At 36.0% G+C, this 24,826-nt stretch overlaps 1 protein-coding gene across 1 annotated transcript in view; it reads right to left on the reverse strand.

Moving 5' to 3' along the window:
• POU6F2 (POU class 6 homeobox 2) overlaps window positions 1-24,826 on the reverse strand; it is a gene marked incomplete at its 5' end in the record, with an annotated part of 540,881 nt that overhangs the window by 408,906 nt on the left and 107,149 nt on the right. Inside the window, one exon of the mRNA XM_081147129.1 lies at window positions 16,023-16,194. Coding sequence (XP_081003255.1) covers window positions 16,023-16,194 — 172 coding nt within the window. The remainder of the gene's footprint in view (window positions 1-16,022; window positions 16,195-24,826) is intronic.

The following is a 24,826-nucleotide window of genomic DNA, read 5'->3' on the forward strand; positions in this document are numbered from 1 at the left end:
ACCCAGCAAGGGAGGTACACAAATGCACAAGTCATGATAATACCAGACAAACACTGGAAAGGGGTACAAAACAGGTTTAAAAATGAAAGAGGATTTGGACAGCAAGGGAAGGCAAAATTCATTGTAATGTGAGAAATCAAGAAGTTTAGCCAAAATATTTTGACCACAAAAAGGGGGGTGGTAGCAGATTCAGACACATGCAATAAGTGTTTCTAAATAAATTAGCCTATCAATAAGTTCATTATAAGCAACTTTGCAAACACACCAAGACATGAAATGGTTATCTGCACGTGGCTCTTTTATCTAATAGAAATGGAGTACTATTAGCTAACAGTGTACTGCTATATAGATTCTATAGATTTTTCTCTAAAATGTTAATATCTCATAGGGGGAAAAATGCATCTCTGAAGAATCAGAAGACCAAGAACCAAGGTGTCCTTTCTAAGGGTAGTATAAAAGGATTGCCATTTTTATGGGGCAAATCACTTAAAGAGTGCCTAATAGTGAGAAAGCCTATTTTAATATTTAAATAAAGAAGGTAAACTATAAATTCCTAGGGGTGTCAAAGACTGTTAAAGTCTCAAGGATTTTGAGGAAGGAAGATTTTGAACCACCATGAAGCATAAAATCAGAATATCAGTATTTTTAAAAATCTTACATAGAACAAGCAATTCTTCTTTCAAGTACTGACTTTTGGTCAGGACTTTTTAAGAATGCAACTTGACTTTTATAAAAATATAAAAAGTTGGAAAATTTGGCTACAGAGTGCAGTGCTGGATGAAGGTATCTTCAAGGTGGTTGCTAAAACGAAGCAGTGTGGGAAAGGCACATAAAAGCTGGATAAGAGGCTCAATAAATAAATCTGTACCCAATCTACAGCACAGAATGAAGAGGTGGCTTTTATTCCCTCTGTACAATATAAGTCCCTTAATAGAGCTCAATGTTGTATTAGTTTTTCCAACAGTACCCTTTCCATGATGACACTACCCAATGGGGCAGCCAAGTGGAGACAGATCTGTTCAATTACCCCATGCAAAACCACAGATAGAACTGCAATAAAAGCTGGTACACCTAAGGGGCAAACATCTTATTCACTCAATGAAGAGAGTTAACACTGTCCAAAAACACATTATATGAAGGAAACAGTCACTTCCACTGGCTTCAAGGAGAGTTTGTCTCTTAATATTAACACAAACATTTACATTAATTCAATCTGGAAACATGATTTAATATTTTTCAATATCACCATATATTTATCAAAATCAATTGACGCATGTTAAATAAGTGGTTTTAGAAGGGCAAATAATTTCTGATTGACATGTATGGGGCACGAATAAAAATGTAATTTAAAATGCATGGGGTTGCCATGGTAATAGCAACCACATAAAGATGCTCCCTTAGTGATCCTAACTACTTTGGTATCTTAAAAGGAAGTAGGTTTTTTAGTAATCTCAACCCAAATCTCTAAATATCCTTAATAAAGATATATTCCCCCAAATATGGTTTCAAATGTCAATTTAGCCTGCTTAAATATCCACAGCATGTTCAATTCTTTTTTTAAAAATATATCTATATCTATATATAAATTTATATATATATATCTTTATTGATTTCAGAGAGAGGAAGGGAGAGGGAGAGAGAGAGAGATAGAAACATCAATGATGAGAGAGTCATTGATTGGCTGCAGCCCGCAACCCGGGCATGTGCCTTCACCAGGAATCGAACCCCGATCTCCTGGATCCTAGGTCGATGCTCAACAGCTGAGCCACACCCGGCTGGGTGCATGTTCAATTCTTAGAAGCCTTGCACTGAAAATTTCTTTGAGGTTACCTTATTTTTGGTATATTCTTTTTTAAAAATATAAATAAAAGGTTTGCCTTGGCTGGGTGGTACGGTTGGTTGGCGTGTGGTCCCGATACACCAAGGCTGCAGGTTTGAGCTCTGATCAGGGCGCGTACAAGAATCAACCAATGAATGCATAAATAAGTGGAACAATAAATCAGTGTTTCTCTCTTTCCCTTCCTCTCTTTCTCTAAAAAAATAAATAAATTTTAAAAAGTGTATAAAAGATTTATTCTTGAAGATTAGAAAATCTTACTTAAACCTTAGCTATAAAAATCCCCAAAGGAATGAAGACACCATAGATACCTAGTTGCAGCCATGTTGCAGTACCTAACACATAACTAACCCTTTCAGACAAGTGCTTTACTTTGGAGGCAGAAAGGAGCGCCCCACTGGGACAGAGAAAACTCTCGACCTAATCAAATTCTCTTTACTTCTGCAGCAGAGATATTACTCTCTATATCTATCCTGAGTTTTGGCTTTTATGGAGAATATTAGATTAGAATATAGGAAAGCAGATCTTATCATACAAAACCCCTCCCTCATGTGATCATTAGAACCAGATCCACACTCCCTACAGGATCACTTCTCAGACCTGAGAAACATACACTATTGCTCTAAGAAGTGAGGGAAAGGAACTCACATTTATTAAGCATTCACACGTGCAGGCACCTTACTTGCCTTCCTTTCCATAATCTTTAGCACCCTGTCAGATTGTTGTTTAACTCTCATGTTCAAATACCCTTCTGTGAACGTCAAGAGCAGTGATTTGAACCCTGGTTACAATCCTTCTGCTGCACTATTCTTCCCCTGTCTTCATGTGACTTCAATGGACTGTTGCTCTTGCTCTGAAATTTTGTGTAGTTCACCTTGATGTGGTCACAAAAGCATCCTCTGAAAGATATCTGAACATTTAATTGGAGGCAAATGCTCTGTTCATAGTTTTGGCAACAGTGTGGTCAATGTAGAAAGAAAGAAAGAAGTGCTTGGCCTAAGAGCTGGCAAATTCCCTGGGAGAGGCAGCTAACACACCTTGAAGAAACACTGTCCAAAGGCAGGCAGCCATCAGGGTATCTGACTGAACCACAAGTTAGAGAGGCATTTGCTGTTGCCCACAGACATCTGGCTTCATATCATTTTTTAATGTCAAAATCATTTTTAAAATCCCTATGATTCAAAAGAATCACATTCCAATATTTTAAATTTAGAAAATAAAATATGTAACTGCCCCTTTCCATCCTTGTTCACCACCTTGCCCACATATTGCCCAAGATAAAAATAGTGAATTATTGTCTCTTCTAGAAACTGCTTGTCACCTATTCATCTTTTCCTGAATGGACAAAGAAAGCACTGTCTAATGTACCTGAAGAAAGAAGGGGTGCTGTCATCAGGAGAAAAGGATTCTCAGAACTTTTCTTTGGCCAAGAAAGCCCTGGGGCTGGGTTTTCCTTAGGGAGGAGTGTGGCCAATTCTGAAGGTCTCAGATTTTTTTGTTGTTGTTTTCCTGGTATCTGTTGCTAAAAAGTAATCAAATTCCTTCTAAAACTGGCAAGTTCATTTTCAACTCTTAATAAAGTGTAGTAAGACTGGTATTTATTCAGAGCTGGTTACATTTCTACATATCACTTCATTTCAACCTCAATCCTGCTTTGAGTTAAGTGCCATCAATACCTCCGTTTAGAGACGTGGATGATGAGGCTTGAACCTGTACCTTGCCCAAAGAGCTAACACAAAACAGCCTGACTCCAGAATGCTGACTCACTATTATATTATACAATAAGCAAACATGAATTCTGGAAGAAGAATAGAGTCATGAGAGACATGGAGGAAGAGATAAATCTAGTTCATTGTCCCTTTGGACATGACAAAGAAACGATCACTAAAGAATGCAGTTGACAGCTGTCAAAGAGAAGGGCTTGAGAAGCTGAGTGAAAAAAGTGAAGGGATTAAAACAACCTCATAGACAACAGTCTGGTGGTTACCAGATGGAAAAGGTTGGGGGTGGGAAGGTAGGAGAGGGTAAAGGGGATAAATGGTGAGGGAAGGATACTTGACTTGGGGTGATGCACACAACACAGTGCACAGATGATGTCTTATAGAATTGTACACCTGGAGCCTGTATAATTATATTAACCAGTGTCACCCTAATACATTCAATTTTTTAAAATGGCATTTGTGTTTTACAGCAGTAAGCACCAAACTCTATGATAAAAATATTGTGAATGTAATATGCCCTAAATCACTTAGCCATCCTTTCTTCTTCCTCACTTTTGGGGGTAATTGTCTTTCTCAAATATTTAGGCTTCTGAACAATGAACAACTTCTGAAATGCATGAGTTTGAAGATTAAGATTTCCTGAAGAGTCACAGGAAATGATGAAGTAAATAAAACATCAGTATGTACTGTTGGCTGTGGACTATTTGAAGGTGGGGTGATTTATCATTTTTGCATCTTCGGCATCCAGTGTAGTGGATGAGCCAGACTAGGCGATTGACTCTGTCTAGTGTATTCTCCACCGAGACCCCAGAACCAGCACAGCTCCTGCCACAGAGCACATGCTCACACTGTTTGTTGAGGAGATGAATTCACTGCATGAACTGTATAGTACGGAAAAGACCTATGTAATAAATAGAACAAAGTATGGGGTTTAGTTCTATTATACCATGCTGAACTACATTGTACATATGTACATCTCCTTTCTTTTTATAGGTGAAAGTAGCACAAAAGTAAAAAAAATCAGTTTCTAAACTTTTCACAGCAAAGAAGAGAAATAGAAGAAATAGACACACAGAGTTAATGAAAATTCCTAGGAAAAGTAATTTCAAAGTTACAATATAGAAATGATCCCAGGATATTATGGTTTTATTTTCATCAATTGCTTTATTTTGAGAGGAAAAGCTGATTCTTCTAACTTCTATAAATGTGGCCCTCTCCAAAAAAAAGAAAAGAAGAGAAAAGTTTCTTTGTATGGAGTTGTGACTGTCAGAGAACAAAGGGGGAAATGTGATAAATTTTACAGAGAATAACAATAATAATTTAACAACTACTTTATGTATTCTTTAGTACCCTCTCTGGAAAAGGGAGTGTATACTAAGAATGGAATAAAATGACAAACATAACAACATTGTAATTTCAAAGACTGCAACATGTTAAAACTTTGATAACCATTATAAAATACCCATATAATCACATTTATATTGAAAATGTCATCACCTTTATCTATATATTAAATATATAAAATCAATTTTTAAAGTATTTAAATATAATTTCACATATATATTTCTTTTTCTGATGGGCACAATTGTACTATTTTGCTTTTACATTGCATGAAGCATTTATTTCACTATGTAAGCTAATTTCAAATATTGTTAAACTAAAAGCATGAAATTATTTTTATGTTCACTTAAGTGTTCAAATATGGTGTATTAAAGGAAACAATTTTGACACTTTTGACCATCTATTTTTGAATTTTAATTCATCTTTTTTTCTAGGCTACAAAAGTGTATTACCAAATAAATTGATAAAACATTTCAGCAACTAATATAAACATGTAATTTTAATGCCTTCTAATCACACAAATTAATATGAGATTTTTCTGCTTGTGCATGACCTTCAAATTATCCCCCCATTTTGGCTGAATCAGAACAAGTGTGGGCTATTTGATAGGGAAAAAAAACAACAATCCTAAGTGTGTGAAATAAGAGCCCTCGTCTCTTCTGCCAGACTCCTCTTGACAGAAAAATGATAGAAGCATCACATCCCTGGGAGAGTAAATGCAAACTGACAAGAGATGAGCCTTTAGATGTTGAATATAATCTTGAATTGTGCTTGAAGTGTCTTATTATCTTGTCTTTTGATGTCTGAAGGGGTGGCTCATTGTGAGAAAAAGGAAAACCCTCCCGCGTCTTTGCCATCTTTAAAAATTGTTTGGCCTTTAAAAACTGCTTTTCCAGCTAATGTCCATTCCTCCTGACAATAAATATGGCAGGTCGTCAGCAAGTGACAAACAATTTACTTTACATACCACACCTTTATGGGTTTTGAGAGCTCATGGGGAAGTATATCTTAAAAAGCCCATAGAAATTAGCAGTATTACAAATGTTAAGAAGTCTGAGGTCTACGTGCATATACTGGTGTGAAGTTACTCATCATGACTATTTCCTGCTGTTTCTGGTTTTGTGTCTCACTGGTGCCAAATTCAAAATTCAGATTCTTTATTTATCATTGACTAAAAATAGCCAGGCAAAATAAAAAAGCAACAACCAAGTCTGCTAGATTCCATTAAGGAAATGCACTATACAGAGTTCCAATGCACATTTCAATATTCAGAATAATATTTAAACAAAAATCCTATTTTTAAGTAAAATATCAAGAACAACGCTGCGCTTGCTGAATTTTGCCTCTTATCTCAGACCCTTCAGTGCTTTTTAATTTCTGCTGTCTTTCTGGAGCCCCCACCTTTTGTATCTACCACTTGTTTTGTGGTTTTTGTTTTAACTTAAAAGTTAATGATGCTCCCTGTTAATAGGATTCCTCAGCAGCTAAATCACAGCCATGCCTGTTTTCTGTCACCCAGCCAGATTTTGTGAAAGCTTTCAAGATCTTTTCTCAGACCTCCGTCACTCTAAGAATCCATAAGAATTCTCCAAAGGACCATAAACTGTTACAGGGTTCAGGTTATTGTATCATTATGAAAACATATTGATACAGTACAGATGACAAGACCAGTAGCTACCGTTCTAGGTCAATGCCATCAACAACCTCCAATCTGACCAGTTCCACTTTTGTTTTTTGTTTTTTTAAAGCAGGCACCTATAGACTTTAATCCTTTTGAAAACATGATGCTTAATTTTTAACACTTTACTGATTGCCTTCAGATTCTGATTGGATTGTTAGAAAATTACTATAAACATGGAATCTAATAGGAGAAGTAAAGATTACAAGCTAAAGCAAAGAAATAGACCAGTATTCCTGTAAATTTAAATAATTTCTTAGGAAACTCTTAATCTTAGGAATCATAAAAAGATGAGCCAATCAACGGCTAAAACAATGATATGTGTTTATTTCCAAAAGTTTATGAAAGTCTTCCTACATAATCCAGATGAGCCCTGTTCTGAATATTTACCCAAGCATAGATTACAGTGCACTATATGGGTATAATTAATGGAATCCATTAAAATGTTAGTATTCAATATTTCTTTGATGATTCTCCTTTTGCAAGCTGTATGCTTCTTTTCTGACACATTCTTATCTTACAATATTTTGCTAAATTAAATTGGATATATTAAGGGAAAATGCAGGTTTGGGAAAGGGTATTTCACCACCTCCACCATGTCCACATCTACACATTTTTAACTACAGGAACATTTTTCATTTGATTTTTTTATTCTCTCCTAGCCTCTGTTGAGTTTGGCAAAAATTCATTCTGCAACAATAATTTTTTGTGCTTTATAAAGAGCTATGAATGTTCAAATTTTTAAATCAAATTAATCCCTCATCCCCCTTCTACTTCAACAGTGATGATTCTGTCATGCAATAGGTAACCACAAATCATTAATTTATGAAAATAAATCTTGCCATATTGAAAATAAAAGACTAATCACCACATATGTGGCCATCAAGAACTGCAAAAGGAGATTAATAACATCATGCTATTTTAATAGCAAATGTTTAAAATATGATTTCTTTATTATGCATCTGTCTTGATATGTGTGCATGTAAATGTGTATTTAGGCACATGGAATCCCAACAGGAATGTGTAACAAAAATTGTGCTTACTAACTATTGAACACAAATACTTTTCACTTAAAAAAAAGAAAAAGATGTTTATCTTGTAATATATGTATATCCCACAAATAGAAAATATTTTGGTTCCCAATATTTAGATTTCAAGAGTCTGCCTGGCTTGGGCAAGTTTAGTATGCTTTAAATATATATATATATCAAAGTGTGCAGAAACCCCTAAATCTCCTTACTGAATTAAACTGCACAAATTCTGATGAGAAATTCTGTTGTCTCTTCTGCTCAGTGTAATAGCAGCTTCAAAGAAGGCACTGGAACTTGGATTAGAGCCCAACTATGCCTGAAGCAATACTGTAATATAATTGGTTGTCCTTTATTCACAAACTTAATTTCGATAAGCTTATCTGGAAACTATTTTTTTAATACATGCATAAATACAAGAGAAGTACATTAAGTGATGTATGTACAGCATGAACAAAAAATATTATAAATTAGCCTTTATTAATTTTATGATAGAGAAAATACATCATACCAGTAATTTTGTAAGGCAGTTTGAAATCACACACAAATACTAGAAAAAATATGGACACACCATGGACACACCCACGTTTTACATGGGTAACACCACATTTATTCATGTGCATTCATAGTGCCTAAGAACAAAAACACAGGGAAGCAAAAATAAAGTATAGAACTGATAAGTAAATGGAATTGTAAATGGAATTTTTAAATTGTTATTTTAAAACACTTAATATTAATCTTTAAATATGCATTTCCTGGCTTTCACTAACTGTTATCACTATTGGAATTTTTTTCTTCAATAGGATGAATTAAAGTAACACAAGATACTTGGAAAGTACCTCAATCTGGAAAATACAGGATTATTTTACAGAAAAAGGTGAAATACTAAGAAAACTGTTAATGCTAAACACATTCGTTAAATTGTTAAATGGTTTCATGTTAGCTATCATTGGTACATTATAAGTGTCCTAAAAATATCTTAATTCTAACTTATTCTCAGGCTACATTAACAGGTTTTATTTTAGTTATTTACTAAGAATATTTTAAGCTCTTAATAAATGAAAGTTTCATTACAGAATCCTATTTTGATATGGTCTTCAGTAGAGCAAACCTCTTAAGCATTTAGTTTACATATAATGATATTACTTAGTTTGTCTAATTGTAATCTATAATTTTTTCCTCATTTTCAAATAATTTTGATGGCAGTGTAGTCCTCTAATAAGTGACTAAGACTGTATAAGTTATGTTGTTCCAAGTGGCTAATTTTTTAATTAAAATAAAAAAACAATATATTCTTGTCACATATGAGACCTTAAAAGCACTTTAAAATGAATGACTGAAAGAGAAGTTTGAGCATGGATTTTCTTTTACATTTTCAAATAAAATATAGACTTTCATATAATGTACTAGGACTTTTTTAAGTGGGTGGAGCTGAAAGGGAGTGAGTATAGGGGAGATAAATAGTGATGGAAAAAATAAAATTAAAAAATATAGATTTAATAAATAAATACTATGTTAAACAGGCAAAAAATAAAAGCAATGTCAGGAACTATGCATCTTGATTAGGTAGCTTTTAAAAATGATCTTTGAATACTTACCAAAAAAGTTAATTTCCAGTCTCTGAGAATTAAAAACTTGTTTTAACCAAAAGAGATTCAGTGTGTTTTTTTTTCTGACTTCTGTGTTCACACTAAAAGGGCTTGGTCCATTTTTGATAGCTCACAACATTGTCACAACATAGAATAAGAGATGTCACCAAACTAGTCTGCCCTTGTTTCATATTTTTGTGAAAGCTGACTGAGAATCAGAGGGTGGGAGTTTACATTTAAAATATTGAGTCAGGTCAACATGTTTAATAATTAGACATCACTGGAAGCCTCCACATTGCCACAGCCTAAATACTTCTTTATGAATGAATTTTAATATAAATATTACTTAAAGATATTCCCAAAGAAAAGTCCAATACTGACAGATTTAGAATATCGTTTAGGCTCACAGCATAAGGTGTATGTGCAACTGTAAAATACCATATTGAAACAAATTATGCTCACTTATTTCCCTCTAAAAGAAAAGACACTTGAAATTTAAAGGGATAAACATTTAAAAAGTAAAACCAAAATAGAATTAATCAAAGAAAAACACCAGGGAACTACAGAACCTAGGAAGACAGCAAACAAGAAAATTCCAGGGCCTCACTGGATATTAAAGACAAACTCATCTGCTGGAGAATGGCAACTGTTACTATGAGCTTTTTCCAGCTACCTCTGCCTTTGGGTATTTTTAAAAAATTTATTAACCTGACAGCAGGAAACTTTACACAGATTGCCCCCCTGACAGGGTGCCAGTTTGTTATAAACATTTGGCTATCTTTTTCTTTAGCATAAGAAAATCAAGAAACATGTTAAGTGGAGCCAAGTACATGTTTGGGTAAATGTAACTGCTCCTCCAACGGCCTCGGGTCCCCATTCTCAGAGAAGACTTGAATAATCAGGGGCAGCCCCATAGCGGAACTGCACCCTCTACCCTTCCTCCTTCACATCTACCTTCTTTTTAATGTGCGAATGTCTGATGTATTATTAATCCCCAAACATAAACCAGCAAGGTCACCAATCAAAGAAAGTGCCAGTTCTCTCACAAATTATCTGTTTACTGTCTAATAACAAGCAAGGTCCACTTCCAACAGTCATGTTGAAGTGAAAGAAAATTTTATTTGTTCAGTTCTTGAAAAGAACAGTGCTAACTCTATAATTAAATCAGGTAATTGAGAAAGCAGGCAATTTATTTAAGGGTTGAGCCTTGGGAGCTTGAATCTGGAATGCACCTCTATTTATTAATGATGACATAAACTGGCCTGGACCAACTACAAAAACATTATTATGCCACGTAACCTTTAAGCCAGAAACACCCAAGACATTAAAAAGACTAAAATGGGATCATTGTATGGGGTGATGGTACAGATTAATATTTCTAATACTTTGTCTTACTTTCAGTTGTTTATAGCACCATTTAACAACAACAAATAAAAATCATAACAATCAAAATAAAAGACAAAATGCAAAACAGTATTAGCATTTTGATTTGCTAATGTATTATCAATGCAGTAGCATCCTCACACACTGCAATACTGAACTTTCTTCTTTAAACAGAGGTCTGACCTGAGCACCCCAAGCACGGCAAACGGACAAAAAAGTCTCCACTGAATCTTATGTTAGAGATGTGCACTATCCTCCATTGCTCAACAAACAAATACAGTGAAAAGTTTGAACATCATTGCCATTTAACATGAATTCACTTTTATTTTGAAGCTTATACCTGCTATTTAAAGTAGATTTATTTATCAGTGCAGTGTTACAGTGGTTTTCTGGGGTAAAAACACTCAGCTAAATTTGTTTACACACACACAGACTCTCAGTGGGTGCTGTTGTTTTTTTTAAAGAAATACTTTAGTGCATTAGATTTTCTTAAATGTTAAGAAATGTATCTAAATGTGCATTTCCCCCTCAGTAGTTAGAGAGCAGTGCGACAAGGGCTTGTTTAACTATTAAACCATAATTGATTTTTCACAAATACCTTACATGCATCCTATTTACTTACACAAATACTGGTTTCTTTTAAATAACTGTTTTTGCATAGAATCTATCACTCAAATTATTTAGTTGATCTAAAAACATCCTGTTTTAATATTTCCTTAGCAAAATGCACTTTCTTCAGTGAAAAATAGTATGAATTTTTAATTAATATACTATTGAAACTTTCAAAAATATATACTCATGATGCACATTTTAAATAAAAAGATTTCTCTAAGGAATTTTCCTCATCACCTCCCAGCTAAATCCCCCTTGGGCTTAAGCCCTACGTCCTGACTATTGGCCTCAGCATATTTTATCAGGATATTATAAATATCCAAGGCACTGAAACCTTGAGAAAGATGTTTAAATAAAATAATAAAGGCAGTGATGACATAATGAAGGCTCCACTTAAGCACAGGCGAGAGGCAGCATCACCATAAAGTGCGGTCCTCATAATGCCCTACCAATGACCTCCACGCTGACCTGCAGAGACCACTGTCTCAAGGGGTGACAGACAATTTAGCCCTTTATCCTTTTGTCATTGAAAACCACTCTACTGCCATAAATTCTAATCAAGTCAAATTGGATGGCAATTTTTAAAGTAATCTTAAAATGCATGTTTCTATGAGAAAGATAACAGAAAGGAAAGGAAACAGCCCAGTACATTTTCTAGCAAGGAAGAATCGCTGACTAAACTTTCAACCCTTTCCCAATAGTTCACAGTTAAGTGACACTGGAAATACACACTCTTACAAGTATCATTGCATGCATTTTTTTTAATCTAGAATAACATAATATCATAAGAGAAAACCAACCACCAATTTTTATTCCAGGTACAATGTTTATAAACAGCTTTTTGTTTGCATCTCAGCTCGAGGTTTAAAGTTGTGAGCCACAATTAATGTGCAGTGTGATACAAATGAGAAGCAAGCCTCAGAGACGAGCCCAGACACCCCGGGAGGTGGGACTTTAAAAACAGCAATCGTGAGGTTTAACTTGAAACAATAAAAATATTCCTTGGAGGAAAACTGTTAATAAATCATCATTCAAATTTCAAAGATACAGGGGAGAAAATATTTAGGGTATGTTTTATGTGGTCACACTTCTTAGCTGACGCTGCATGGGCAAACTTTAGTGCAGATATTTTTCTAGGGATATAAATTACTTTTATCCTTTCTGTAGCCATTTTCCTGACCAAGTTGTTGATGCTACCATTTGAGTTTTAGCATCCAACTTCACTGAATGTGGAACACTGAATTCTTGATGGGCATAACTAAAAATGAAGCACTACATTGACACGAGTGCTATAAATGTCACTAGAGAAACACAGCAACCTCTTCCTTTGAGATTGTTTCCCAAAGTTCAATGGTGAGAATGGTTTTGAATATGTTTATCACTAGTCACATATTAAATGACTGGCCCTGTGTGGCATCACTCATTTGACCACATAGCTGAAACGAAGTGAGACACAGAACCAGATTCTCTGGTAATACTCTGGAAAATGCAAGTTCTACAAACTGTTTCCTAGGGCTCTGAGCTTAGCATAATATAGTCAGGAACTGAAAAAGGAAATAGTTATTCTACAGGCTTTGCAAGAGTAAATAATGCACCACTTAATGATATCACAGAGAACAATCTAACCACATGTTTCTCAATGAAATGTGGATTCATCTCTCTTAAGTGTACTTTAGTTTCCATGGCTGTTCAAGTTAAGCAAAACGTTACCTCTGATGTAATTACTCTATAAAACACAAGGGTGCTTTTCTGAACTTTCTACTTAAGCTGGCATATAGCTTCTGGTTTCTCCTTCTGGTATTCTGAGCTGCTCAGAGCACTGAAATATTCTGCACAGTATGTTTCTCTTTGGATGCTGTTAAGTGCAGAGGTGCAATTTAAGGGGAAGCATAAAAGGCCCAATGGTTCCTGGAATTTCCTTTGTTTATCCATAGAGGGCATCAGTATTAGCCTTTCTCCTGCAGTTTTGTGCTGAAGGTGCCATACTGTGAGAGAAACAGACTTGTCCTCTGGACTGCTAATTTAAACAAGACACCGAAGGAGGAATAAGCTCCAAAGAAATCTATTTATACTGAAATTTCTCCTGATGTTGCTTAATGTCTCTCCACACAGTAAATATATCAAGATGTGCATGATTTGTCATAATCTGTTTTTTTCATTATAGAAGCACAGTTTTCAGTAATACAGTGCATATATTATAGGAATGACACTTTGAGTAAATTAGAAAATCATTATTTAGAAACAAACTTGGATATTCTCAGTTATTCAGAAAAAATGTAATTCTTCATTCTCAAATAAGGAATATAATCAACACTACATATAAAAACAAAAAAAGTTGAATATATTTATGGCAAATAAAATAATGATCCATTAAATTATCACTCACTAAGTGTTGCCAAAGTTGCTAAAAATTCTGGGAGAAAATTACTCTAGAAAGTTTTAGTCAATTACATAAACTAGAATTCCTAAGCTGAAGTCCCAGTGATATTAAAAAGTGAGAGCATAATAGACCCAATAGCTTAGAAACCTTAGAGAACATGGGGATGCCTTCCTTCCAGTATGCATTCTATTTTCCCTGTCTCACACTGTCTCCAGGTTTTTTTTCAAGCTTTCAAAACTGTTTATCTACTGATTTCATCTTTACCTAACTGGAAACTAGAAAATATTCATTCTAGAGACCAAGTACAATTAAGTGAATATATATAAAGAATATTAGATATAATGTAGATGTGCTGGGTTCTCTCTCACAAATTCAGAAGTAGAGAAATCCATAGTGAAGATCAGGACCTTCTAAAATCTACTCTGCTAAACTAAACTATGATTCCTAGTTTAACCATAAAGATTTCACTTACTATGTATTTCCAATGAAGTTTTACTTCAAATTTCTTTGACTCTCTTGGATTTTTGAAAACTATTTCTCTATATATGCAAATCAGTAAGAAGTGACATAAATCTATAACAATTTTCAATGGTGGAAAATCTAAAGAATTGTTGACAAGCCAAATTAATTACCCCTCAGTTGAAGCCAATGGGGGGAAAATGAGAAAAAAAAACCCAAGTTGGGGTTATAAGTCAAAGTCTACAAAATACATTTACTTTTTAAAAATGCATGGAAAGTTTAGGGAAAAATAATTCCTTATCTGCGGTTAAATTAAATACACAATTGATTACTTTTGAAAAGTTAAAGTGTTAGTTACTCAACATCAGAGAGACTAGAACATGACTTTTTCCTTCTTTTAATTTATAATTTTATCTGACTTTTCTCACTAACCCCCTGAAATGAAATGAGTGTTTAAGGAAATAACTCTTCCTACACAGATAAAAAGAAACTACAACAAAATATTTCTTTAGAGTGAAATGCTAAAACCTTAATGCCTAGGTGTGGAAAATTTATGTCAGAGGTAGAAATGCTGCTTTTCAAAGAATGGGTAATATGACAGAATCTCTTGAAACTGGAGTCTACTATAAAACAGTGTTTTACCAACAGAAATTTTAACAAAGTTTTTCTGCAACACCCCTCTAATGTTTGATTGAGTGAACATTTAAAATCAGAGAAAAACTCCTCAGCTGAAGCAGGCCTAGAGTTGCCAAAACTATCAAAGCTCTTTTCTTTCTACAGGTTAGACAAAGATAAAGCTCATTTTTTAAACTGAATTAATGACTTTCTTAACAAAGCAGACTATGCACTGTTGTTTTTTTTTTGTTTGGTTTGGTTTTTAAGTTCAAGCACATGACTGTTTATATCCTGAGACCAAGCAGTTCTCTGCCTGGTTATGTACATATATACATACCAGGTTTATATATCAGATTAGTGTGTATATATATGTGTGTGTGTGTGCGTGTGTGTGTGTGTGAATATAAACAGGTAAGTATGTATTTTAGAGAGAGATAGATATATAAATACTTAGTGACATAAACACTGGAAAATAATTAAAAGCAAGTGTTTCAGGAGCAACTGTTCTGAAAGCTGAATGTCACTCTGTCCCATAAAGTGCTTCTCCAGCAGAGACATCTATCACCATCCACCACTCAGTCCCCAGCCTCAGCAACCAAAGGATCCCTTTCCTGATTAGAGATCACAGCTGCTTGAGTTGCCTTACAGTGTCATCTGTTTGAATAACAGATGTTTTCACTGGAGTGGCACACTGCTTGTTTTTGTTTTGTTTATGAAACAAAGATTCCTAAAAGGCCTCGAGCTGCTTCTACACTCACGAAGAGGCTATAAACATGCTAAAGGGGAGAAGTTAGGGCAAGGGACACAAAAAGGACCTAATTTCTTTCCTCATCGCCCTTTTAAAAGAAGAGATACTCATTGTGATTATAAAATGTTATTTATTTGAACAATTCCTGCAGTCACCTTTGTTTACCTGGCACCGATTGGCTTGTATTGATATTTTTCAGTTCTCTTCTCCGGTCTTTTGACTACAGATAATGACACTTTACTTTCCTTCACCTTAACAAAAGGCTGCAAAGCAACCTGAAACCGAGTCAATGTTTATTCAATAATTGTTAACCAATTCTCACAATGGAACTGATTTCCTGATTATTATTACCATCTTCTTTTTTCAAATAATTTCTAGCTTGGGGACTTTAGCAATATTTGACAAGTCAAAACGGGCAGCGAGGAAGTTCCTCGCGGGGAAAAGTTTGGAGGACATCCTCCCAGCCCGCTGGAATCCGCCGCAGCGGCTCAGCGCCCCCGGGGTGCCGGCCTCCTCTTGCTGGGACTTAGGAGAACACTGGGTGAACAACAGGAAAAAAGAGGGGGCGGGTGTGTGGGCTGCTTTCCGGACGGCGCGGCAGGGCTGAAATGAAATACCTGGCCGGACTTACCGAAGAGCTTGCTGGGAGTGTCCTCGCTGTCATTGGAGTCCGCAGGCGCGGGCAGAGGCTCGTGCAGCTCGCTGTCTGAAGTCGCAGCCGGGTCCTCACCCCTCAACTCCGCATTCATTTCCCTCCGCGCTGACAGCAAGGGCTTACTGACTTGTCCAGCTATCATTGGATCCTAGGACGGGGGACAGAGTGGAGGGGAGGAAAAAGTGGCAGCGTTAGTGTGCGTGCCCTCTGCCTCTCCCCTCTTGCACACGCACACTCCCTGTCTCCTCTTATCTCGGCCGCGCCGCGCTTATTGCCGCTGCAGTCGAGTGAAGAGCTATTACAGATCCGAGGAGTTCTCCATGACTCCCCACCCTATTAAAGCTCAACCAGCATGGGAGAGATTCGGGAGGCTTCGGAGGAAAAAAAACTTCTTTGAAAGCAACCTAACCAACACAGCTTTAATTGTGGGATGTGCTTTTGTGCGAATGTTTTCACACCTTGTTCTGTCTTTAATGCAGTAAGAAAAAAGAAAGTGCTGGGCTTGTACTTCAGCAACACACTGAAAAGGAAGGCGCACCCTATGGGGGAACCTCGGGCTATTTTAAGAAGCCCTCTCCCTGGGGGACAAGCAATTAAGCCCTATCCCCAGAACAGAGAAAAGAGGGAGAAAAGAGTCCACAAAACGCTGTCACTGGAATAAAAGCGATTTCTTATGTAAATTCCATACGCACCCTTAGAAATCGACTCCACCAGTCCCAGATTGGGGACCGAAACTAACCCCAAATCAAATAAACATTTCAAAGCAAACAACACACAACAAAATATATGAAAATTGGTTTAAACATTTTTCAAGGAATTGGAAAAATACTTACAAACTGTGTTCAATAATTCGGAAACCTAGATCATCATACACCCAGAGCATTAAAGAAAAAGGAAAGAAAAAATCACCTTCAAAAACGGGAAACTTTCAGCCCCAGTAATTTAAACCTGCTTTATCTTCAGCTCGTTAAGGGGGCAATTTAGGATCAGAAATATTTTCCAAGTGTAGCCTTTTATTCCATTTGCAAACCAAGATGCATAATATTGTTTTAGCAAAAATATCGGATGCAGACGGGAAAAAAGCAAGAAGTGCCCTGTTTGTGTTATCTGGGAGCTATTTATTGCCAAGTTCATGCCTAAACGGTTCCTGACCAGGAAACAGGTGACCAGTGCAGGAGCAGGTGGGGCCACATGCTCTCTTGTCCCATCATTACATTGGTTGTGGTTTGCCTGTGGTGATTTTTTTAAATGTATTCATGCCTGAAAAGTGAATTTGATATGACACATGATAATCTATGAAAATGTTAATCAATACAAATAGTTTAAGCTGTCATCAAATGCACTTCTTTAGTCAATACTCATACCACTGAAAACAATGTCACTGTCGCCAGGGCTTAATTTGCACAGCACTTAAATATTGGACTCTGTGCATCAATGCACTTCTTCTTCAAATACTGTAGGTAAACACATTTTCTCCCTATTTAAGGCTGAAGCACTCAGCACGCATTTAGCTGAGCCGAATCCTCCCTTTTGAATACCTTGATAGGTCCACTGGAGGGCAAAATTAATACTTAATTGAATCTCACAGTCATCAAAATAATCAATACTTTTTTATTATTTATTCTTTACAGTCTGTTGACTGTTTCAAACCTCTGAGGGAATGGTGGAAAGGATTCATGGCTTTGAAACACTGTCATTTAACAAGGTAATTTTCAGTGGGGCATTAGGGGTTGTGAAACATATAATAAAACAAAAATGGTGGCTTATAATAGGAAGAAAGAAAAGAATTATATTTCTGCCATCTAACAAAACAGGATAAACAAAAAGCAAGTGCAGAGAGAGAGTGAGAAAGGAGGGGGACGAGGGAGAGAGAAAGACTGGCTTTTGAAGGGTTTTATCATATCAAGAGCAGAGCCGAGCTTTCATAATGCTGACATTTCTCATCCTGACAATCCTAAACAAGTGGAAAGGATGAGATCGCAGATATCATCTTTCATCACATTCCCTAGCTTAAGAACCAACATGACAGCTCCTCTCCCCTTTACACTGTTAATTACTAAATAAAATACTACTCTCTGTCAGCATCAGATTATTGCAGATAGCAACCACAAACCTTTCTCCATTGTTACCCCCTCTGAAACAGTGATACCTACCTTGAACTCTTTAGAAAATAAATTAGGCTTGTCTCACTATATTGTAAATATTTGAAATATAATCAATGTAATCAATGTGGTCGATTCACAGTATTATCAGCCTAAATTTGCTGGTGATAGATTAGCATTTCATATACTATGTTTGGTTGCTGAGATTTGGAGAGCTTAAAATTCAGGGGGAAGCAGGCAGAAGGGAAAGGATACATAAAATTCTCAAATTTTCCACGAATTTCTTTCCTATGTATCTAAGAAAGAATATGTGTTTGGATTCCTCTTATTCTGTTAGTGGAGCTGAGTGGGCTGGGAAAGGAACACTGGTCTACCTCATGGTTTTGATAAGTATAGTTATCACATGAAGAACCCAGATGTATATATATTCTAATACATCCTATTTATTTTATGAAATGTTGAATACTCAATATCTCTAATCTAAAGGAAGAGGTGTGACATGTGCCTCCAAGACACCCAATCTTTGAGAACACATTGCTCATTTGAACATTTTTTAAGGTAGTGTTAATGGTAAACTGTGTTTAGAATGGCATGCACTATGCCATGATAAGCCAAACATGGTTATTAGTGTATCAGTGAATATCTGAGTAATCTTAAAACAAGAATATTCTATTCTTGCTTTATTTGTGAATGGTTAAGTGAACCACAAATCACATACAGGAGCTGAAATGCAGCTGCTAAATTCAAGTGCACTTGAATCTCTAAGATATTCAGTCTGGATTATGTGTGCAGAGCATGTACTAGCAGTGGTATATATTCACTGACCATTAGCTCTTTTTTAAAAAATTACTGTTATGCAGCTCATACATGGCTAAGGTTCCAACTAGTGACTTTCAGTGACTTGAGCTTGGAAAATTCAGGAGTTTGTTGTTCAAGTTTTCATTTGATTTTTCATCTTACAAAACACTTTACATTTGCCATGACGCAGCTGCAGCCCACATGTATATGTGCCTGACATGGTTAAACAGAAAACCCCCATGAGGCAGAGAGCAGGCAGCTTTTAATCACAGTTGCAGCCACTGGGGGGTCCATTTGAAAATGTGTCACAAGCAGTAACCACTGAGTACAGTTGTATAAGTGATGGGGGAGTGCCTCTTTCAAGCAGCACTTGACTCGGATGGAAGTCATTCTCTCCCTGCCAAAAGTGATGGCAGTCTGTAAAATTCCTTTCTGCCAGAATGAAGAAAGGATTTTCAAATGTGCACCTACATAGGTGCTTGCAGGAATGTAATAGAGCTGCAAGTTCAACATGTACAAGAATCCCTGCAGCAACAAGCAGGAACAGAAATAGCTAGTGCAAGCAAAAAATCAAGTTGGTGAAGACTTCTTACTTGAAAATCTGAAATTGTCCCACTATAGTTGAAGAAGTTGGGACTTCTATGCAATTTGTTTATCAGCCCTGATGGAATAAAGTGACTTGTCCAATATGAACAATGGTGAAATGTGCAAGAATGGGACATGGTATGTGCCAATACAGGACACTCACAAGGTTCATCAGAGACCCAAGTACCAGATGGTAAGAAAAGCAGAAGCAGGACAGGTAGCTTCTATTAGCAAAATCTCAACAAAAATTTCACTATGCCCTACAATGAAAGAACTGAGATCAATATCAGAACTACACAAAAATTATTTAAATCTCCTTCAGGCATTGTTACAGAATAAAAATAGGTCTCATTTATCAAATGCCTTTACCAGATAGGCACTTTAGATATATTTAATGTCGCCCAAACTGTGCCAGGTATTAGCCCCATTTTAGAGTTAATACACTAAGACTCAGGGAGGCTAAGTGACTTGCCCCAAAGCCATACAGCTAATAAGTGGTGAAGCTGTAATTTGAGCCCTAGTAGACTCATCTTCAAAGATAAACATCTTTTTATATTGCACAGTGGGCACTGGATGAAAAAACCTGTGGCTTATGGATTTAGGAATTTGTGGGGTTTTCTAGAACTTTAGTTATGAACTGTGAAGGGTCTTAAGCCCTGAATAATGGATTCCCAGAACAAGCTGTGTTGGTATCTCGTCCCTTAGACTCTAGGAACAAAACACTTGTCTGTCCGACGCTGCTTGGGTGAAATCCATGGGGGCGACATAGCATGGTAGACAGTACATCAGATTGGGTCAACTATCCAGGTGTGTATTCAGGTTGACTCTCTACATAAATTAGCAAATCACCACTTTCACCCTTGGTTTTCTCATCTGGAAAATGAAAAAGTTGGAATAAAGCAGTATTTTCCAAAGCCCATACCACATAACACTTGTCTCAAAAGATACCCTACAGTAAAAGAGTCGTGCAATCACGCTCACATGAAAAATGCAGCAGAAAAATTCTACCAAGAAAGAAACAGATTCAACTCTGCTTAACCTAGCATTTCCCCAAATTATCCAACCATGGAAGGCCTTTTCCTTATGATCTTTATTATATTATCTAATGGATCTAGCGCTTCTTGAAACTCATTTTAGAATGTGCACACTTAGATGACACCTAATGTAAATTAGCTAATGTAAGTTAGAGCTCTAACTTTTAACAATTCTGCCAGAAAGCTTCAACAAGTACACTTCTGTCCAATGTTTCTCACATTCTAATAATTTTTACCTAATTAATATTCCTTGCAGTTTATTTATATACAATTATGTACAACTTAATGCATTGTAACTGTATATACTCTCATCATATATTAATTCCTGATATTTTTAAATATAATTTTAAAATAAAGATGTCCCCATGTATTTCTGTTGCAAAATCTTTATTTGAAGAACAGATAATAGGACACTGTATGAAGGAGGAGAATTCAACTTGGCTTTTAGCAGGTTGTTAAAAATAATACCAGATAAGCAAAGATATAATTCAGCTAAAGACCATCAGTAATTTAACTAACAGAGTTTTGTAAGCATAATCATTCTCATTTTATAGTCAGAGAAACTAAAGATAGCAAAATTATTAGCTCAGCAAAGCATATGTGTCAAGTGAGAGCCACGCGATGGAAATACACACACCCCTCCAAACTGAGCAAGGTCCAGCATATTTTTATGTACATACAAACCAACTATGAAACAGGAAATCATAAGGACTTTTAGGAAAATGTAAATAAGACAGGCAAGCTTCAAAAATCCAAGGAAATAATTCATTTGGTTGTGAAGAGCCGGAATGTGACAAAGTTACACTCAATAGATCAATAAAAAAATAATATCAATTATAAAGAAAATATGTATTAGATTCCTCCTTCTTAAAATGCCACAGTTCAAATAGGAAAAATGTGAAAACAAATTATCTACTGCCAATTTGAGGAAAAGATGGCATCATATTTTGTATTTAATTTCTGCCACTGAGAATAGGTAAAATTCAAAATCAGTATTATTAAGAGGAAGAAAGTAGACCTTCCTGGGTTTGGGGGAGAGAAAACTAAGTGTGTATTTTGTTATCTTTGTCACAAAGAAAAATACTTTTTATCTTTCTTTTACTGATTACCAAATATTAGTAAGTTTTCAATATGATATTTAAAGTAGTGTAGAATATTTTCTCTCAAAAGTTACAAAGAATTTCTAATTTTTAATTAATATTTCATCCTATCAACAATCTTCAAAAACACATTCTACCTGGCTTTTGAAAATAAAAGCATGGTATTTTTAATGTTTTTATTGATATATATATATATATATATATATATATATATATATATATATATATATATATTGTTGAAATTTTGAAAATTAATGAGGATCAAAAAAACACTAAAAATGTCACTTCCTAGACTGCAAACAAATAATGTTTTGAGAAAAGCAGAAAAATCCCATATAGCAAATACTACACAGACAGAAATTTGCATTACTTTAAACTTAATTTCAAAGCTTAATTATTTCACAGATTTTCACAGCAAAATGTTGATCTCAACCTGTATTTTCTTCTTCACCCCAATTAATCTCAACTGCTATCTACTTCCCCATCTCTCCACTTTACAGTTAATGTGGCTGAAATCTTATTTAATTTAATTCTGTCCCCAAATAAATGAGTACTGTGTGAAAACCAAGCAAGGCATTCAAAATTCAAAATGAATGCTGGGCTTACAGTGTGAAGTACTGAGGAGACTTCGGGAGACCTCATGGCGGCTCCCTGATTCAGGACTAAGCACCTGCATGACCATGAGTGAATCACCATCTCTTCCATCTTGGTTTCCATACCAACATGGCGTTATATATCTCAAGGGGGATACTGTGAGACAAGAGTGAGGTAATGTACAGATAATGTATATGAATATGTTTTGAACAATAGAAAATGTCGCACAGATAAACATTGCCATCACACCACCTCCAACATTAAGGTATGCAACTGACTATGGGTTACTTTCCTCTCTAAGCCTTCAATTTGGAAGAGGAGAATATGCTGTAGTGGGTGCTGTGGTGTGATGCCCAGATACCCTTTTTTAGAAGCAACTTACTAATTTCCTAGCTGCCACAGATATGGCTGAGGATGGCTCACAGCTGAGTCCTTGCTCAGGTCCTCCCTTTGCCTGAAGGTAGCTGCCTCTCCAAGGTCATGCCCTTTCCTCAGGGCGTAGCCAACATTTTGCCTATGCCCTGCAAAACTTAAAATATTTACTCTGCCTCTTGACAGAAAAGGTTTTCAGACCCCTAAGCTCCACCCTAGGTTCAGTCAGTTCCCTTAATCAATATTCATGTGCCAGGACTAGCTTTTAATCAGAAATGCCCCACTCCAGGCTTGGCCACCACAAACTCTTTAGTGCTACCTCTGTTCACTGTCCACCACTCCCTCACCCTGCATTTTGCTGATTAGTGTAATTTATATTAATATGAGTAAAATTCATGACCTGATCAGCATTAATGGAGGTTGAAATATGTACTTGCTAAAGTATTTTGGAGACATTCTCCACCCTTGTTTGGAACCAGAAAATATTAAGAATCTAGCAAGTCCTGTCACTTATGGTCTTGGGGTGAGGAGACTAACGATTGACCCCCATACTGTCCCATGTCCACTCTTTGGGCCAAAGTTCTAGTTGCCTGATGCTGACTGTGATAGAAACAGATCTTGCTTCTAGAATCTTTCTTAATCTGCCTCAGTGAACCTTCCATGCAAGGTTTGTTAGGTTCACTAAAAATGATAGAATTATGACTTCATCAAGCTTACAGACAAATTGAAAAACTATTTTGGTATTGTACTTAATAAATATCTCTATGTATGGCAGCTTTTGGTCACAGAGCTTGTTTTCATTATAACTAAGTAGCTAGACCTTGGGGATATAGCAGGCCCTCACCCATCTCCAAACATTAATCTACCAAAAAGAACCTAATAGTTGTGCATACAAAACTGGTGTAGGCCATTTGCAAGACAACCCTCTCTACTAGATTACGACCCACAGTTAGAAGAACACTGCCTTAAGGGCAGGCAAGGTCATTACAGAGTGAAATAGGGTTTAGAACTTCTGTTCCAAATATACCCTGGGCAAATTACACTATTACACCAATCCCTAACACTTTATCTAGAAGATATTTAGTTAATGTGAATGTCCAGAATGATTCTGAAAGGATAAAACAAGACTGCAAAATATCTCATTTGCTTTGGTGTCAGAAGATGGTATTTCATTTAAGTGTGTACATATGGGCACAGTTTAAGAGTCTCTTGTCTTTTTGTTCAACCTGGGATGTGTGAAATCTCCTTCTCCCCTGTCAGTCCCCACCTAGGGTTTCATCGTTCTAATCCCACCATGGGTGCCACATCCTCTTAGTTATGTTTATACTCTAGCAACAACTCAAAGATTAAAGCATTAGAAACAGCTGTATTTAAACAAAAACAAGTAAATAATACAAGCAAAACAGCTCATCAATGAAAACTTGTGGGTTGAAATAACAAAATAACTACATCTACTGTGCAGTTAGACACACCTCATCTAGATCATCACCTTGAACCTCTATGGCTCCTTTGCCCCCAAGAGGTTAAAATGACTATATACTTATCCGGGAAGAAAGGGAGACACTGGTATTGACAACCTAATAGCACTATCAATTCAATTTCTGCTGCCTTTGTGAAAAAGCATCAATAAGAGTTCAATCTGAGCTCATCTAGATCTGGTCTTTTGGTAATGGGCTTATACAGCAATATCGACATTGCATACACATACCCTATATTCATACATTCTTCATAATCTGATGGCTTCAAATGGGTATCAAAATTTAATCAGAATATAACTCAGATTAAAGTGAATTTGCATTTAGTGATTTGAATGTACAAAGAGAGAACATACAATCTCTATCCCAAAAAAACTTACTTTCAGCATCTTAGAAATTCTAAGAGATAATTAATTAACATGTATATACATATATATTCTGTATATATATAAAATTTTGTGTCTCAACAATTGTAACCTTTGGAGAAAGTGGATGACATAGTCAGTTCACAGACTGAGAAGACCTGGTCTAGTCTCAGAATTTTTAAACTGAGCACTGAACTGAGAAGCCTTAAGGTTTTTAGGGAGATGCCTTCAAGATCTCAAAGGGAAGCAGGGGAGGACCAAAGTGCCCACTCTAGGTGTTTAACACCATATTGGCTCCTCTCACTTACTTTACATGGAGTCTTCAGTATATGTGAAGAAATGGTTTCTCAGGTCT

The sequence above is a fragment of the Miniopterus schreibersii genome (assembly GCF_964146895.1).
Source record: "Miniopterus schreibersii genome assembly, chromosome: 9".
Classification (NCBI taxonomy): domain Eukaryota; kingdom Metazoa; phylum Chordata; class Mammalia; order Chiroptera; family Miniopteridae; genus Miniopterus; species Miniopterus schreibersii.